The 14,816-nt window shown below is 32.0% G+C and overlaps 2 protein-coding genes and 1 long non-coding RNA gene across 4 annotated transcripts; all 3 read right to left on the bottom strand.

Annotated features, from left to right (window-relative positions):
- Nucleotides 1-2,003: 2,003 nt before the first annotated feature.
- On the bottom strand, nt 2,004-2,549 carry LOC128193545 (uncharacterized). Its single transcript, XR_008244847.1, has 3 exons — nt 2,457-2,549; nt 2,194-2,280; nt 2,004-2,113 (listed from the first exon to the last, which is right to left on the bottom strand). It is a non-coding gene; the product is annotated as an uncharacterized LOC128193545 (long non-coding RNA).
- A 268-nt stretch (nt 2,550-2,817) lies between these two features.
- Nucleotides 2,818-4,946, bottom strand: LOC128193809 (uncharacterized). Its single transcript, XM_052867933.1, has 6 exons — nt 4,770-4,946; nt 4,618-4,683; nt 4,202-4,370; nt 3,761-4,080; nt 3,539-3,592; nt 2,818-2,850 (listed from the first exon to the last, which is right to left on the bottom strand). The coding sequence occupies exons 1-6, from the start codon at nt 4,944-4,946 to the stop codon at nt 2,818-2,820; spliced, it is 819 nt and encodes a 272-aa protein (XP_052723893.1).
- Nucleotides 4,947-7,668: 2,722 nt separating this feature from the next.
- Nucleotides 7,669-13,193, bottom strand: LOC108345993 (uncharacterized). 2 transcript variants are annotated; one of them, XM_052867222.1, is made up of 9 exons: nt 12,882-13,193; nt 12,125-12,303; nt 10,847-11,255; nt 10,463-10,743; nt 10,297-10,365; nt 9,741-9,797; nt 9,245-9,297; nt 9,082-9,157; nt 7,669-8,844 (listed from the first exon to the last, which is right to left on the bottom strand). In XM_052867222.1, the coding sequence occupies exons 2-9, from the start codon at nt 12,130-12,132 to the stop codon at nt 7,902-7,904; spliced, it is 1,896 nt and encodes a 631-aa protein (XP_052723182.1). In that variant the 5' UTR covers nt 12,133-12,303; nt 12,882-13,193; the 3' UTR covers nt 7,669-7,901. The 2 variants fall into 2 exon arrangements, with proteins under 2 accessions (XP_052723182.1, XP_017440384.1); XM_017584895.2 differs by having other exon boundaries at nt 12,125-12,298.
- Between the last annotated feature and the right edge of the window lie 1,623 nt (nt 13,194-14,816).

Below are 14,816 nucleotides of genomic sequence, written 5' to 3'. Positions count from 1 at the left end.
ACATTGATGAGATCATAATATGACCTTATAATCACAGATCCTCATATTTCTTAAAAACAAATAAACAAATAAATAAGACGACGAAACAAAATAAAAATCACTTTACATAATTATCACAAATTAAACTACTTAAACTTAATTAAAAAATATAAAAATAATCAGACTTGAAACTTAAATCTGTAAAAATAACTTTCTCTTGTTTCAAATATAACTATATATAAATATTATAAAGAATGGTTTTCTTTAAAACACCATAAATGTAAAAGTATTAAATATTATTTCCGTTCCTTTTTTATTATTTTTTAAATTTATTTTTCTAACAAATAGACAATACACTTTTTCATTCTAATAAATAATTGTATAATTTCTTATTTTATTCATTTCTCTTTTTATCTAATATAATATATTTAGTAAATTATCATTTACGAGAAATAAGAGTATAATAAAAAATAAAAATGTAACGTCTTTTTTCCTAAATTAATAATTAATTTACAAATTAGAGTAATACGTTTTTTTAAAATAAAATTAACCATTTAAATTAACTTCTCTCTTAAATATTTTTTTTCTTACCACTTTTGTTATTATATGATTCCTTTATATACTTTTAGTTTATATGTTTATCACACAAAAAGTTTCACACATAATTACACGTTATATATATATATATATATATATTCTAATTACTATGATTATTTATTGTATTGTTATTAACTTAATAATATTTAACAATATCGTTTTAAATATAATTATAGTTACAATAAATAAAAAGAGATGAGGTTGGGGTTCCTTGTTTAATGAAAATAATACAAAATAGCAAAGGAAATGGTATAACATTTGAAAATAAAAATTTATCACTCGCTTACTCGTATATATTTTTTGTGCTTATGAGAATTTAGTCACTCATTTGTATTTGCAAGCACTAACATGCAAGTAGCAACCAGAGCTAGAGACCTAAATCGCGAAACACATAAACACAATCGTGATCTTCACCGTCTCAAAACACCCAATTACAAACCCTAAAATCCCACATTAGCATAATCTCATCTTCCTCCGTCAATCATCTTTGTGCTGCCACAAAAAAATCAATCATAAATATGCGAATTTGAACCACTTAAATCTCCAATCTCATCGCGATGCCTCCATGTAACCTATAAAAAAACATTCAAATCACATAACCAGAATCCTTTTGCACCACGAAACGATAGCGACAAAACCCCCAAATTGCATGTTCAATTCGCGCATCATTAGACCTTCATCTCTATGCACAAAAAACACAACATCACATTAAGAACACTTACATAACCTATGTTCCTCCAATTACAATTTAAAAGAACAACAAACCCAAATTGAACAACAATTTCACCAATTTCTTCAACCCAAACTGGACTTAAATTGAGTTGTCTCTTCTAAACCAATGTTAATTTCATTTTACAAAAACAACTTTAACTTAACATTGTCATGTCACTTCCCCTTGACTTGCCACGTATTTTCAAGATTGATATCTCATTCAATATTGGCTTAGGTAGTCTTTAGCGATTTAGACGCCGTTAGCGAAAATGAACAAATTTTGCAAAAAAGGGAATCACTTTGAACTTGCCACGTATTTTCAAAATTGACACCTTATTTAATTTTGGCTTAAGTGGACTTTAGCGATTTAGACGCCATCAGTGAAATGGAACAAATTGAATAAATTTTACAAAAAAGGGAACCACTTTGAACACCGAAAAAACGTGAATATCACTTTGAACAAAAATGACGAATATAGGTACCAAAATAGGTATTAAATCATATTTATTTTTATCATGGTGAAAGTCAACTTTCATGTTCCTGCTCCTTCGTGACTGAATTTGATTATGAAACAGGGACTTTGGCTTTTCAATTTTTTTATACAAAATATAAATTATTATATAAGTAAAACAATAAAAGGTGTCGCACAGTTTCTACATAGGAACTTAACAAACTGAAACAATAAAAGATAACACTAATGTACAGTCCCTAAACTGTCAAAAACTGCTATATCGTTGATAGATCCACAACAGCGCCTATAAATTTCAGTTTTATCTTCTCTTCAAAGTCATTTGCAAGCTCAGATCTTCTGAATAAATGTAGTATCCTGCAATTTATTGATTAGTCAAAATTAAAGTATTGAAAACAGATCAAAAGGTCACAACATGTGTGTAGCTAAATGTTCACCGCAGGAAAGATTGTTCCTATGTAGTAGTGTCTGTTTTTGGTTGGAGATATGATCAAAATCTGAGAAGGGAGATTAATTTTCGCACACTGCACACAGATATCTAACATCAGTGGTGAAAAAAGCAAGCAGAAAATGAAGTAAATTATATTTAGTTTTGAAATAAAAAGGCAATGCAATTGATATCTTTTGATTGAGAAATGAAGCTCTGGCAAATGGAGAAATAACATGTTTTTGGACATTGTTACGAGTATCGATGACAGACCAGGTTTTTGTTTGTCAGATGTTCATACAAGTCCAGATTGTTGAAATGCAATATGTCGAAGAAAACATAATCTATGGGTCCAAGATGAATCCTGCATTATTGGAAGATATGTAAGATTCTATACAAAAGGAAGTGATCGTTTAAGAAGTAGCAATAACATTATTCCATAAAATTACGTTATCATATAATCGATAGTTTTCTTAGGTAAATACAAGGATATCTCAAGCCTACTAAACCACCCGTAAGTAAGCCTGCAATGAAAAACCAAAAGTAGATTATAGTGATCATTTAATTGGGAAAATGTAAAAACAAGGATTTCTTAGAAAACTTAAGATTGGGAATACATGGAAAGAAGGTACATTTACGTAGGGGGTGAGGTTGCTCTTCTGAGGGCCTGTTTCATGGGTCAGAACATAAGTCACTGTTGATCTTGTTTAACAAACTAGTTCTAAGCAGTGAAAGATGATTTTAGGGTTTTTTTTACATTTCGAGAAAAAAACACTTTGGATATTACCAATATAGGCAAAAACTTTTAAAATGATTGTTATGAACAAGTCGTGGAGTCTTTATATAACTTCAAACGAAGAAATCATGCACCTCATAGGTTTTCTGACTCTAATAATCTATTACAATAACTATAATAAATTCCTTAATACTAAAATTGTACAGAGAATACACAACTTCACTGGTAATCTGATTACGAATTATACCCTAATCGATTACCGTTGCAGTAATTTGAATTACATCCACAGGTAATATATTACAATAATATTGTAATTAATTATCAGGGAAGGTGTACATCCTTTAACGATTTTAACATTAAGTAATCGATTACAGTTTATTATAATCTATTACCAAAGCCAAAATATGTGTAGAGGATGTACAACTTCACCATTTACCATGTGTCAGAACTGAAGTAGTGCACCCGTACACGACTTCTTCACTTGAAGTTGTGTGAGAGCTGCATCACTTTCTATATCCGTAATTTTAAAACTTTTTATCTATATTCGTAATATTCAAAGTGTTTTTTCCTATAAACTTAAAAAAAACTTAATTTTAGAGGTTAATGGATTCTAACATACCTTTCCTCTCTGAGTGTTTGTGCGATTCCTGTGCATTTTTCCAAACAAAGTTCCCTAGAGAAGCAGAAGAGAAAATGTCAACGTAAACCAAAGATTACTTTTTAAGCTAGAAAGTATAAAAGTATCTTATAGAGAAACTAGTATAAGGAAAATTTAACATGTTCAATGAAGGCATATTATGTTAGTTTTCTGCAGAATAATGAAGCTAATTAATCAGTTTACCTCCCATGCATGCACTAGGTTTTGAGAATATGTAGAAGATGGTGGAGGAGGCCAAAAATCATGGGGATTAAATTGAGGTGTTTTTGGTGGAGGTGGAACCCCAGTGGTTGGTCCAAACACAGGTCTACCATATGGATCAAAGCCTGCTGCCAGGAATGGAAGATGTGGACGCCTGCTGCTGCTGGTACTAGTACAACCATATGGAAGAATTGGTGGTAATAAGGATGGTTCACTATTAACTATGTTTCCTCTTGACTGAAGGAACATGGAGTCATCAGCTGGTAAAGCACCCCTTGAATAAACCATGTTAGCAACTTCTTCTGAAAATATCAAAACAAAATGAAGGGAAATGTGTTTCATATCACTTTCCATATTGCAGACAAAAACACAGTATTATCCATTTTCATAGCAGTAAGATACACTGGTTGGAAAGTCTAATACCATTTGTCATCCTCATTGATTTTACACTCTCTTTTGTGGCTGGATCCACTCTTCTTTTCCCACGAAGGGCATCATGTGCCTCCTTAAAATTTCTTGCCAATAGAACATTCAACTCGCCAATTCTAATGTTAGAGTTTGGAGTGGTTACCATTGGAGAACCGTTATTTCCCTACAAAACAAGGAAAACAAAGTTATGTACTAACCAAAACATATATGAATACCATGTTGTCATAAATAAGCAACACAACTTGTGATTAACTGTACAAACTACAGTGTAAAACCTTGGCTTTGACTAATGAAAGGGATCACTATACTTTCTGACCTGGAACATGCTATTACATATCTTAAACCAGAATAACAAATAAGATATTAGTGAAAGTGAAAGGATGTTAATTATATGGGAGATAAACTTATACCATATTGAATATCACTCCAAAAATTGGATGTTGCACTGCAGATATTATTGAAAGGGATACTGCTAGCTGCATGTAGTAACATGAACTCAGTCAGTGTAAATAGAAGGCTACCATTGGGTAAAACAAGTAAGAACAGAGTTCCACAATATTACCGGGCCAAACATTTCTGCCACCTCACAAAAATCAACATTTAAAGTATGCAACTGTGTCCCAAAAATTCTTCCTTTATCAACCTGTGGCACAGAGACTAACATTCTCCTAGGAACAGGGTCTCCGGATGCTATAAGAATACAATGTCTACTACCGTTGTAGTATTCTTCTTTTGTCATGACATCAGACGGCCTTGGAAACAACTGGTTAGACCATGATTCACATTACACATTGTTATTTCCCAGTTTTATAATATAATGCTTGCAATTCCCATATATAACTGATGGGTCTATTTTGGAGGGTATTCATTGAACAAAGATTATATATATAATATATATGTGACATACGTCTCATCCGACATCACATCTAATACAAAAATTTCAAAGTGAGTTTTTTTCTTATACGATTTTTAACTCTCATTTATATTTAATACGAGACTTATACTTGAATTATTTTTAACAGTATCATAAATTACTAAAGAGTAAAAGAAATAGTTAACATATATATACCATTAGAGCCTCTCCAAGACCTTGCACCGTGGTGTGTTGGTTTTCATTATTTCCATTGAAGACTAATGATGATAACACACCTAAAAAATAATCCACCTCTCCTGTCCAATGGATATGTTGGACATCTACACAAACAAATTTAAAATTTCTGCTTCAATATAACAGTTTTACTGTGGAATGAATCATTCCTATATATGAACAAAAGAAAGTATCCATATATGATGTGTGTGCTTACTAAAGGAATGGACCAGATAATTAACATTACATAAGGTTAAAAGCAAAAATAATTAGTACAAAGTTGTCATTAATTGAACTCAACATGGCATATCTTACATACACTAGTAAAAAACAAGGTATAACGTCCAACGTTCAATCAGATAAGTTAAAAATGACTTGAGGTATTTTTGTAAATAAAAGGTAATTAAAATAATACCTGCATTGGAGTTGGCATTATACATTACCAGACCTACCTGTGCATTAGTTCCCTGTAAACAAATGAGGCATGGTAAGGCAAGAGATTTGTCTTGTGGATTTGAAAAACTAAACTATATTTGCATACCTTCATATCACATAAGAACATGTTAATGTATGACTAATATTCGATTGTGAAGTTTTTTACTTCCAGCAAAGTATTGAACAGCTGATTGATCGATACGAGGTATACCAAGAAACCTTAAACTTAGTTTTGAAATCAATCAATTTGGGTAAGTCATGCAGGTTAGAGTATATTAACATCAAATAGCTTAAACCTTCTGCTACTAGAAAACTTGCTTCCTCGCTGCATGCACAAATTTCCATTCACATGCTTCTTTTTCCCACAGCATTTGTCCAACCTAGTCCAATGGTATCTATAACATAAAAATTAACTGTCTTTGACATGATAGTATTTTCCATTATGTTATTATTCCAATCTCAAGTTCATTAATATAGTATCATTGAAGTCGATTACTACATCTGAAATATTATCTATATATTGAACTCGAAACTCTTTCATGCATGTGCATGTTTATACAAGAGATCATACCATAAAAAAATTCAAATACAGAATGAATTACCTCTTTTCCTGAGTTGTCAAAGAAGGACCTGCATAAGAGAAGTAATTAATTAATGCACACACATGAGAGAAAATTCAGTTCACAGAGTTACAAATTTAAAAATATAAAAATATATTTTGATATATACAAATTTAAAGAAGGACCTCTTTGATATATTTTGATATTTTGTTTATTATATAAGAATACAAAACTATTCATATTGCTTCAGCTTAACTTTAATATATATCTATCATAAAAGCAATTCAATCAAGTAAAAGTAAGTCATAGTTTTCACTTGTAAAAATATAATAAAAACGACTAATTTTCACTGGGGTACTTAAATCCAAGAAAAAGTTCTGCACTTTATAGATCTACATTCTGGAAAGAAAAAAGGGTAAGAAATAGTTTCAGGAAACACAAAAAAAAACACAGCATGCATATCTTTTTATATACGAGATGAAGCAAATTATGATTCATGGTATATGATGAGCATCAAGAATTTCGACACCTGAGAATCTTTTTGAGACAGTTTGAAAAAATGTTGGGCCAGTAAGGACCTAAGGCTGAGTTTCCATCAACTATTATGTTTAACCATTTGTTATTTGCCATGGAATCAAGAACTGAAATCTGCTAAAAACAAGAGAAATTGCAGAAGATGATGAAGAAGATGGAGCAGTGTTTGGTTGTTTATATAAAACTCATGTTCATTACACAGCTCAACCTTCATTGATTATGGAATTAACTTCCGTACTTCTTTTATTCTTTTTTTCATGCATTGAGGACACGTACTAACAAATATTTATAATCATTCATAATTTATGACTTAAATCACATTTAAATATCTCCTAAGTATCAATTAACAATTATTACTGCATTCAGTATTTAAAATATCTTTTTTTTATTACAATTAAGTATTTAAAATATCTTCTTTTTTATCTAAGTAATCTGTCATTTAATTTTTAGTGTTAGAAAGATAACACGGATCAGTGACTCTGGCTTTCTCTGGATTATATTAAAACTAAATGAATCTAAAAAATAATACATATGTATTTCTTAAAACTCAATAAAGGAAACAAAAAATTATATAATTAAATAATTATAGTATTCATTTTATGTCTCAATGAAATTATTGATACCTTGTTCATTGCATTGTTTGTTTAATTTATTGTAATGTTTATTGTAAAATTCCATTGCTACACTTCTATTTTATCTTATTGGGGTTCACATATCTTTATTGGGGTAAACAGTAAAGCATGTTAAGTATCACTGCCAATCAGTGAGCCTGAGGAAATCTACTCACAACGTCAAATTGTCAAAGAAAAAAACTAGTGAACTACCAACATAATACAACATTAATCTAGACTCTAATGTCTTTGTTCTGAATTTTAATAATCAGTACAACATTTTACAATGTACAATACAAACATATTTCAAGGTCTATTTTTCCTCCAAACTGAAAACAGATATTTGAAGGAAATGATGACCCTAGTAAAGAGCAACTCTATTATCAAGCATACATGTGTCGGAGACTCTTGCAAGAAATGGCAGAAGTACTTCAGTAAGTATGAACTCTGTAAGATTTTTGTTCAATCTAACCACTGGTTGCAACTTGCCCTTTTCTTCTTGACCTTACACCCCTTTGATTCACTTGATGTTTTGCATTAGGATCCACAAGCAGCAAGCATGACATAACAAATGACAAGAGTTCTTCATGGTGGGAAAAGGTGAAGTCCAGGTGTGCATATTCAAACTCATTATATGAAACATCTACCCCAGCACCCTTCATCAATTTATAGTGTCTCTTCACCATTGAAGGCCTTATCACTTTGTCCTTCTGTCCAGCAACAAGATTAACAGGAATGTCTATGAGTTCATAGCGTTCACCCAAGTCCAAAGGCACAGGTGAACCATACACTTCCATGTTGGCAGAAGTACTACCATAATCAAACATTATGAATTTTCCAGTGCGCTTCATCTGTGAAAGATGGAGAGCAACACGAAAAGCTACTCCTGGCATGTCATTCATGTTATAGTGTGGTAATCCTAAAACTCCAACCCAGTTTGAACTGTCTCCACCAACAACATAGCTCATTAAAGTTTGAACCAACCCTCCAACTGCAGGTAGGTTATGCAGATCCCTCGCTAACTTGTTGACAAGCATACGAAAAAATCTGGTTGGTATATAGAAGGCAGGAACAAGAAGAGACAAAACAGGAGCCAGTAAAACCAGTAGAAGTTCAGCCACAGAAAAAACAATGTTAGAGTCCTCGTGAAAACCGGCTGGTGATAACAAAACCAATCTTGAAAGCCTATGGGGTTTCCCTTCTATCCTTCGAGTAATAACATACATCAGCACAGCAGCTCCTCCCAAACTATGGCAAATGGCACAAAGCTTGTACGGCTGATCGTCATCAGTTTCCTCCTCTATATCAGGTTTAGTAAGCCTCAATTCAGCAGTCTTTACTTCATGGATTTTTTCTATCATAGCTGGAATATCCTCAGTCCCATGCTCATTGATGGAATACCGCCAATATCTGCATTACATCAATTCAAACACAGATTATTCAAAATGAAAATAGGGGGAAGAATGGGAACGAAATACTTCCACTTATTTGGCAGTTAAATTTTAAACAATAGCAAACACATGTTTCTCTTCAAATAACTCCTTTTTGAATCATCCATCTATTCACTTTTCATTTTTGTTTCCCTTTCCATTTCATTCTCTCTGAAATTTCCAAAAGCATTCAAATAGATTTACTTTATGAACTTACTGACGTGATGATATGTTCTCGTTGACATGTTCCCGTGAAACCAAACCACGAAAATTCCCCAGAAATACATCATAACCTGCAGATAAAACAAACTATACATGCAATAATTCCAAAAAGACGAATTGTTTGTCAAGTACCGACATTATTGCCAAATATAGCGTACCTTGATCGTATGCTGCAAAAGCTGGAGAGCCAACAATTCCATTAGATACCCAACTGAACCCAAGAAAGAAAAGGGTTAGAGTACCATTGTCATTTTGACCATAGTCCAGGGTTAAGAAGTAAATTGAAACAAAAAAATTAAATCCAAAGTCATGACTCTCCTGCACTTCTTCTGCACCAGTGACTTTAGACAACAACAATGTTTTGTCAGTTTCACTAAGTCTGAGAAGTGGGAACTACAGGTGATTCATATCCTACCAATAGTAAGACTCATGAACCTACTGACTTAAACAAGAGCTCATATTGTTACAACAAAAATATTGTCCAAATTCTCTACATAATATTAGCTTACCTGGCGTCATACTAACGCTCAGGAAAAAATGTGTTCTTCAAAAGGATATTTTCCAAACATAAATATACTACTTCTCAACTCTTTTAACTCAGGTAATAACAGAATCAAGTAAGAGCTATGAAAATATAGAGATAAAATGACTCACCCCATTGATGAATCCAAAACCCCATGCTGGAGATAAACAGCTTTTCTTGAATCTCGCCTGGGAAGTAAGAACAGACGTCAGACACAACACACTGCATGCAAAGAGACCACGTTTTTTCTAGAAATTACAATGACAACCCTAATCATCTCCACAGTCCACATAAATGTGTTTTTCAACTTTGTTGTTATCAATTTATGAAAACGAACTTTATTCATAATGATAACATCATGATACATTTTCATGCATTTCAACCAGCTCTAGACATGAATTGTACAAGGCCTCATCCCAAAATTGCTATATTTTCCATCAGTAACTGTTCAACAAACTGAAGTAATTCACTCCACACAATGACAAAATAGATGAGATGTCAAAACACGCCAACTAGAATCGCAACTAGTGTATCCTGTGCACATTTATTACTTCTGAAGTGATTCATCATGTGTCTAACCATCTATTATGCACTTAATTTCAGAAGATAAAAGTAAGTACAAAAAATCAAAAAGGGATGTGCAATTAAATTTATGAAGATAACTTTCTCAGAAATGAATTTTTTTACCTGGGTATTCTTTCTAAAAGAAGAATATATCCATCAGAGGTGATCACACGAATGGCTTCATATGGATACCTGCCAAAAGTAGAATGAGAAACCATGAGGCAGACAAGCAAAGATTTCAAAACAAAAAAAGAATAAATTATAAAGGCAACTACATGATAGGCATTACCCAAGGTCCGTTATGACATCCTGACATGTCCGAGCATCTGTATTCAGAGGCTGATACTTGAGAGTTCTCTCTTTGGGTTTTGGGTCATTTTCTCCTAATGTATCTGTATATATGGAGGCGTCCTCTTCACCATCAGGATCTCCTTTAACAGCACTTTCATGAGACGAAAACAGCCTGACTAATGCCCCAAAAGCTTCTGAAGGGGAAAGAAGAAGATGTGCTGCCTTGTGAACAACATCAAACACGGCTTCTATAGATAACTCGATGCCTAGATGAAGATCCTGGTTGACAAAATAAACTTACTTAGCAACACAAACTTTACATTCCTATGAAATTTATCTGAAAAAAAAAAATAGAGATTAATATAAAGAAATGTTGCACAACCTCTACAACTCCTCGTCTCCTATCAGTAGCACGGTGGATAATATGATCCTTGAGACTCAGCACTCTCTTGTGTGCACGTAAATGAGGAGGACGCTTATTTGTGGTGAAAGACATGGCTTTTGACACCCCATAATAAACTAACCGAAAAAGGTTAACTGGAATCCACACCAATAACTTTAAAGGAAACAAAATTGAAAGTAAGATGAATTGGATCCAATCCTTCTGATGCCTACTGAATTTGGTAATACCAGCTTCTGATGTTCTAGAACTCTGAGATGCAGGAGTTGGAGGGTATTCAAGTCCATCACTATATATTTCACTATCGTCGTCTTCGGACGAGTATTCAAGGCTTGAATTGTCAGAATCCATAGAAAAATCATGGACAAACTGATTGAAAGAGGATACACCACTAGAAAAAAGAAAAAAAAAATCAGCCCAAAAGCAATGATACCACGAACAAACTAGCCACATTATTAAGCTGTAGAGTAAAGGTATTCATTCCAAAATAAGATAAAATGAATTATATAAACTCTAAATTTTCAACGAATCAGAAAAACAAAACATTAGAAAAAAGGAAAGTAGATTGTATGGTACAAAAATGTTAAAGAAATAACAAAATACAGTAAACATATACAATACTTTTAATAAATAAGGACAACCCCAAATCTCTAATAGACTCAAATATCTCACTAACACGATAACTAAAAGAATAACAAGTTTTATCCTTGTGTACTAACTCCTAGGCATAAATTATTTTCTAGTCTACTTTAACTCATTCTCTGCCAATTCTCTAGCTACATTCTATGTCCTAAATTATTCTTTTGCTAATTCTTAAGTTTTATTGTTCCTTCTTGTCTTGAGTTTAAAACTCTGAATCTTTAATTCAGAAAATATAAAGCCTAAGTCGATTCTTTCCGAATTTGGTTTTTTCACTAATATAGTTATTAGCTACTTGCATTGTTTCTTAATTCTTTTAGTAGCCAAGTGCTGTAGGCATGACCCAATTGACACCAGAATCACGAGAAGGTGTAAAGGGTGCATGCGACCTCAGAATGCATTAGGTGCACCTTTTCTTAATTACCAGGGTGCATTCAATCGCTTGGTAAATAACACAACAAAATCTATAATGGAAAATATAATAATATTGTAAAGAACATTAACAAACAAATTATAATAACTGAACTAAAGGCTCTTGGCAAATAAATAGTGATTCTATTACTCCATACCAATACTCTGAGTTCTAACTTAGAAATTACTGATGTTATGATGGAAACTTACTTCTCCATCCACCGCGGAAATCGTGGTCCACGGAAAGTTGGCCTGAGTTCCCAACCATGGATACCTTCAAGTATATTAGCTTTCCCAGGTAGGCATGCCAACAAAAGGGCAGATATTCCATTGATTAGCCTCACAATATTGTTTAAGGACTCATAAGTAAATGCCTTCACGGACCTGCACTAAAAAACAGATAAACATGCTCATCCTTTGCCAAGTGAAAATTGATTAATTCATTGAAATAGTTTTAGAATTCTGAATTCTCTGCCATAAAAAGAAAAAATCTGTTAAACTGATCAACACCTTAAGGCTGAATAAAAGTAACAATGAAACAGAACTATTTTCTGCAAAAACATGTAGATTAACAATAAAACACCATTTACCCCCTTCCCCAGAAGAAAAGAAAAAGTCATAAAAGAAGCCAGAGGACTTAACCCTCTCCAACATAAAAAACGATACACATTGAACAGTAAAAAACGATACCAAACATCCTTGTCTAGAAGGATCAGCAGAATTACAGCCTTAGGGAAAGAAAAACCATGACCAAACAGAAACAATGACAAAAAGGAAAACAAACATGTCCTTATCATTGAATCGTTTCCTCAAAGAAAAAACATCATAATATGATTACATTAAAGTCCCACACACAGGAAAAGAAAAAAGAAAAATACAGGCACCCCCCATTTCATTCAAAAACATGGATAATCAAAAACCATGATAAAACATTCAAATCCAACATAGGTAAGTCAAATGTCCTTACTCTTTAGTTATAGCAAGAACATGATCAACCAGCCGTTGCATCATGGGGTTGTGTTTTTCCTTCCAAAGTTCGGTTATTTGTTGAAACTCTCCAAATCCAAAATACGCGGAAAATCGAGAAATTACGCGATACCCAGAATCGAATCAAAATGAAAAATAACAAATTGAAAATGGATATTGGGAATGGATGGTCATGGAAATTTGAAATCAGTGACCGACCGGTAACCCGATGAAAGGTTCTAAAATAAAACACCAAATCAGAGAACCTTTCCCCTAAGAGGTCGGTGGTTTCTCTCCGGGAGCCACGTGGAAATCTTTGATTGGCGAAAAGGTTCAGTGTGCTTTTTTGGATATTATTTTTTGTCTGTGGATCATGATTACACATAAGGTGTGGGTCCCGAGGATTTATGTGGTGCTGCTATATTGCCCTGGTTTTATAGGAGAAGATATCAACCGTTGATCAAGTTTAATCAGCTATGCGTTGGACAGTTACGAGTTAAGTCTAATCAATGATGCACCTGTTCCTTGAAAGAAGAGACACGCCTTCTTTGCAGACGTTTTAATTTGACGGAAAAAGGTGAAAATGTTTCTTAAGTTTATACATTAATAATTAATAATTCAATACATAATATACATATAATTCATATATATTTTTTATCTTAAGATTAAATATGCTAGCTGGAATCCTCCAATAATATATTACCGTATTAAATTTTGAAATAAATGTTTTATATATCATATCAACACTATTTTTTATGAATTAATTATGTAAAAATATTGTAGTTAAGATCATAAGCTCACAATATAACGTGATATTATCACCTTATCTTTTTTTGTTTATTTAGTGAATGTCATAAGATTTCTTTTTAATACTCTTTTAGGATTTTTTTTAAAAGATAGATATTATAGGGTCGTTATTTTATAATGTTGTAAGCAATTATTTGGTGCACAATAAATATATTTTTTTCTAACATTTATTATAATCTTATTTATAAAGTATAAACCCCCAATATCACGTTATTATCGGAAAAAAATCATTATAATCATAATATATCATGTTAATCTCTGATATCATACAATAAACTTTAAATTTAATTTAACTTTACAAAATCAAATTTTCACCTATTTATATATTATTAATTAATTTTATATTTAGTCGATATAAATTTTTAAGATTTGTTATTATTAAACTCACTATTAGTATTATTGGTATCACAATTTTAATCATTATCAGCAACATCCTATTATTACCCCTTATCATTGTCACAAGCTCCTTACTACTCTAATTTATTATCAAAATTTGAGTGTACATGAAATATATTAAGCAGGACTAATATTAACTTTATTTTCATCCCATGCTATTAATTAATTTTATTATACGGTATCTTTCTTACTCGTGCTCTCTATTAAATTAGGAGATAAATTCATAATGAGAGACAAGATAAATAAAAATTTATAAATTTTAATAAATTATGAAAAGAGTGTTGGTAGCATTATTCAATGTACTGAAAGGAGCAAAGCATTCTCGACAAGATCTACTAAAAATCGAGCATTTACTATTTTTGTCGTAGCTCCACTTTATCAAGTAACATATATTTTTTAAGTAATAGTTATTTATTTCTCAATATTAAACAAAAATAAGCAAACACTTTTAATGGACGGAACTAAATCTAGAAAGAAAAAATATTCAATTTTGCCGTGAAGTGGTGTTAGTTAAGTTACATTTTAATATCATTTTACCAAACCAAACATTAATGATATGATGGGAAATTCATGAATAACTTAGCACAAAATAAACGTTTTCATTACGTGATTCATATGATGGGAAATTCTAAAAAGAGGGATCAATGGACGGAGTCTTCAATCCCAATAAATAAAAAGAGTTTGTTGCTTATACTCAATTCACCCAATTAATAATACTCCATTACATTTAAAA

Source organism: Vigna angularis, chromosome 8 (genome assembly GCF_016808095.1).
Source record: "Vigna angularis cultivar LongXiaoDou No.4 chromosome 8, ASM1680809v1, whole genome shotgun sequence".
Lineage (NCBI taxonomy): Eukaryota > Viridiplantae > Streptophyta > Magnoliopsida > Fabales > Fabaceae > Vigna > Vigna angularis.
Note: the sequence above shows the minus strand (reverse complement) of the source record. Positions and strands in the feature narration are given on the sequence as shown.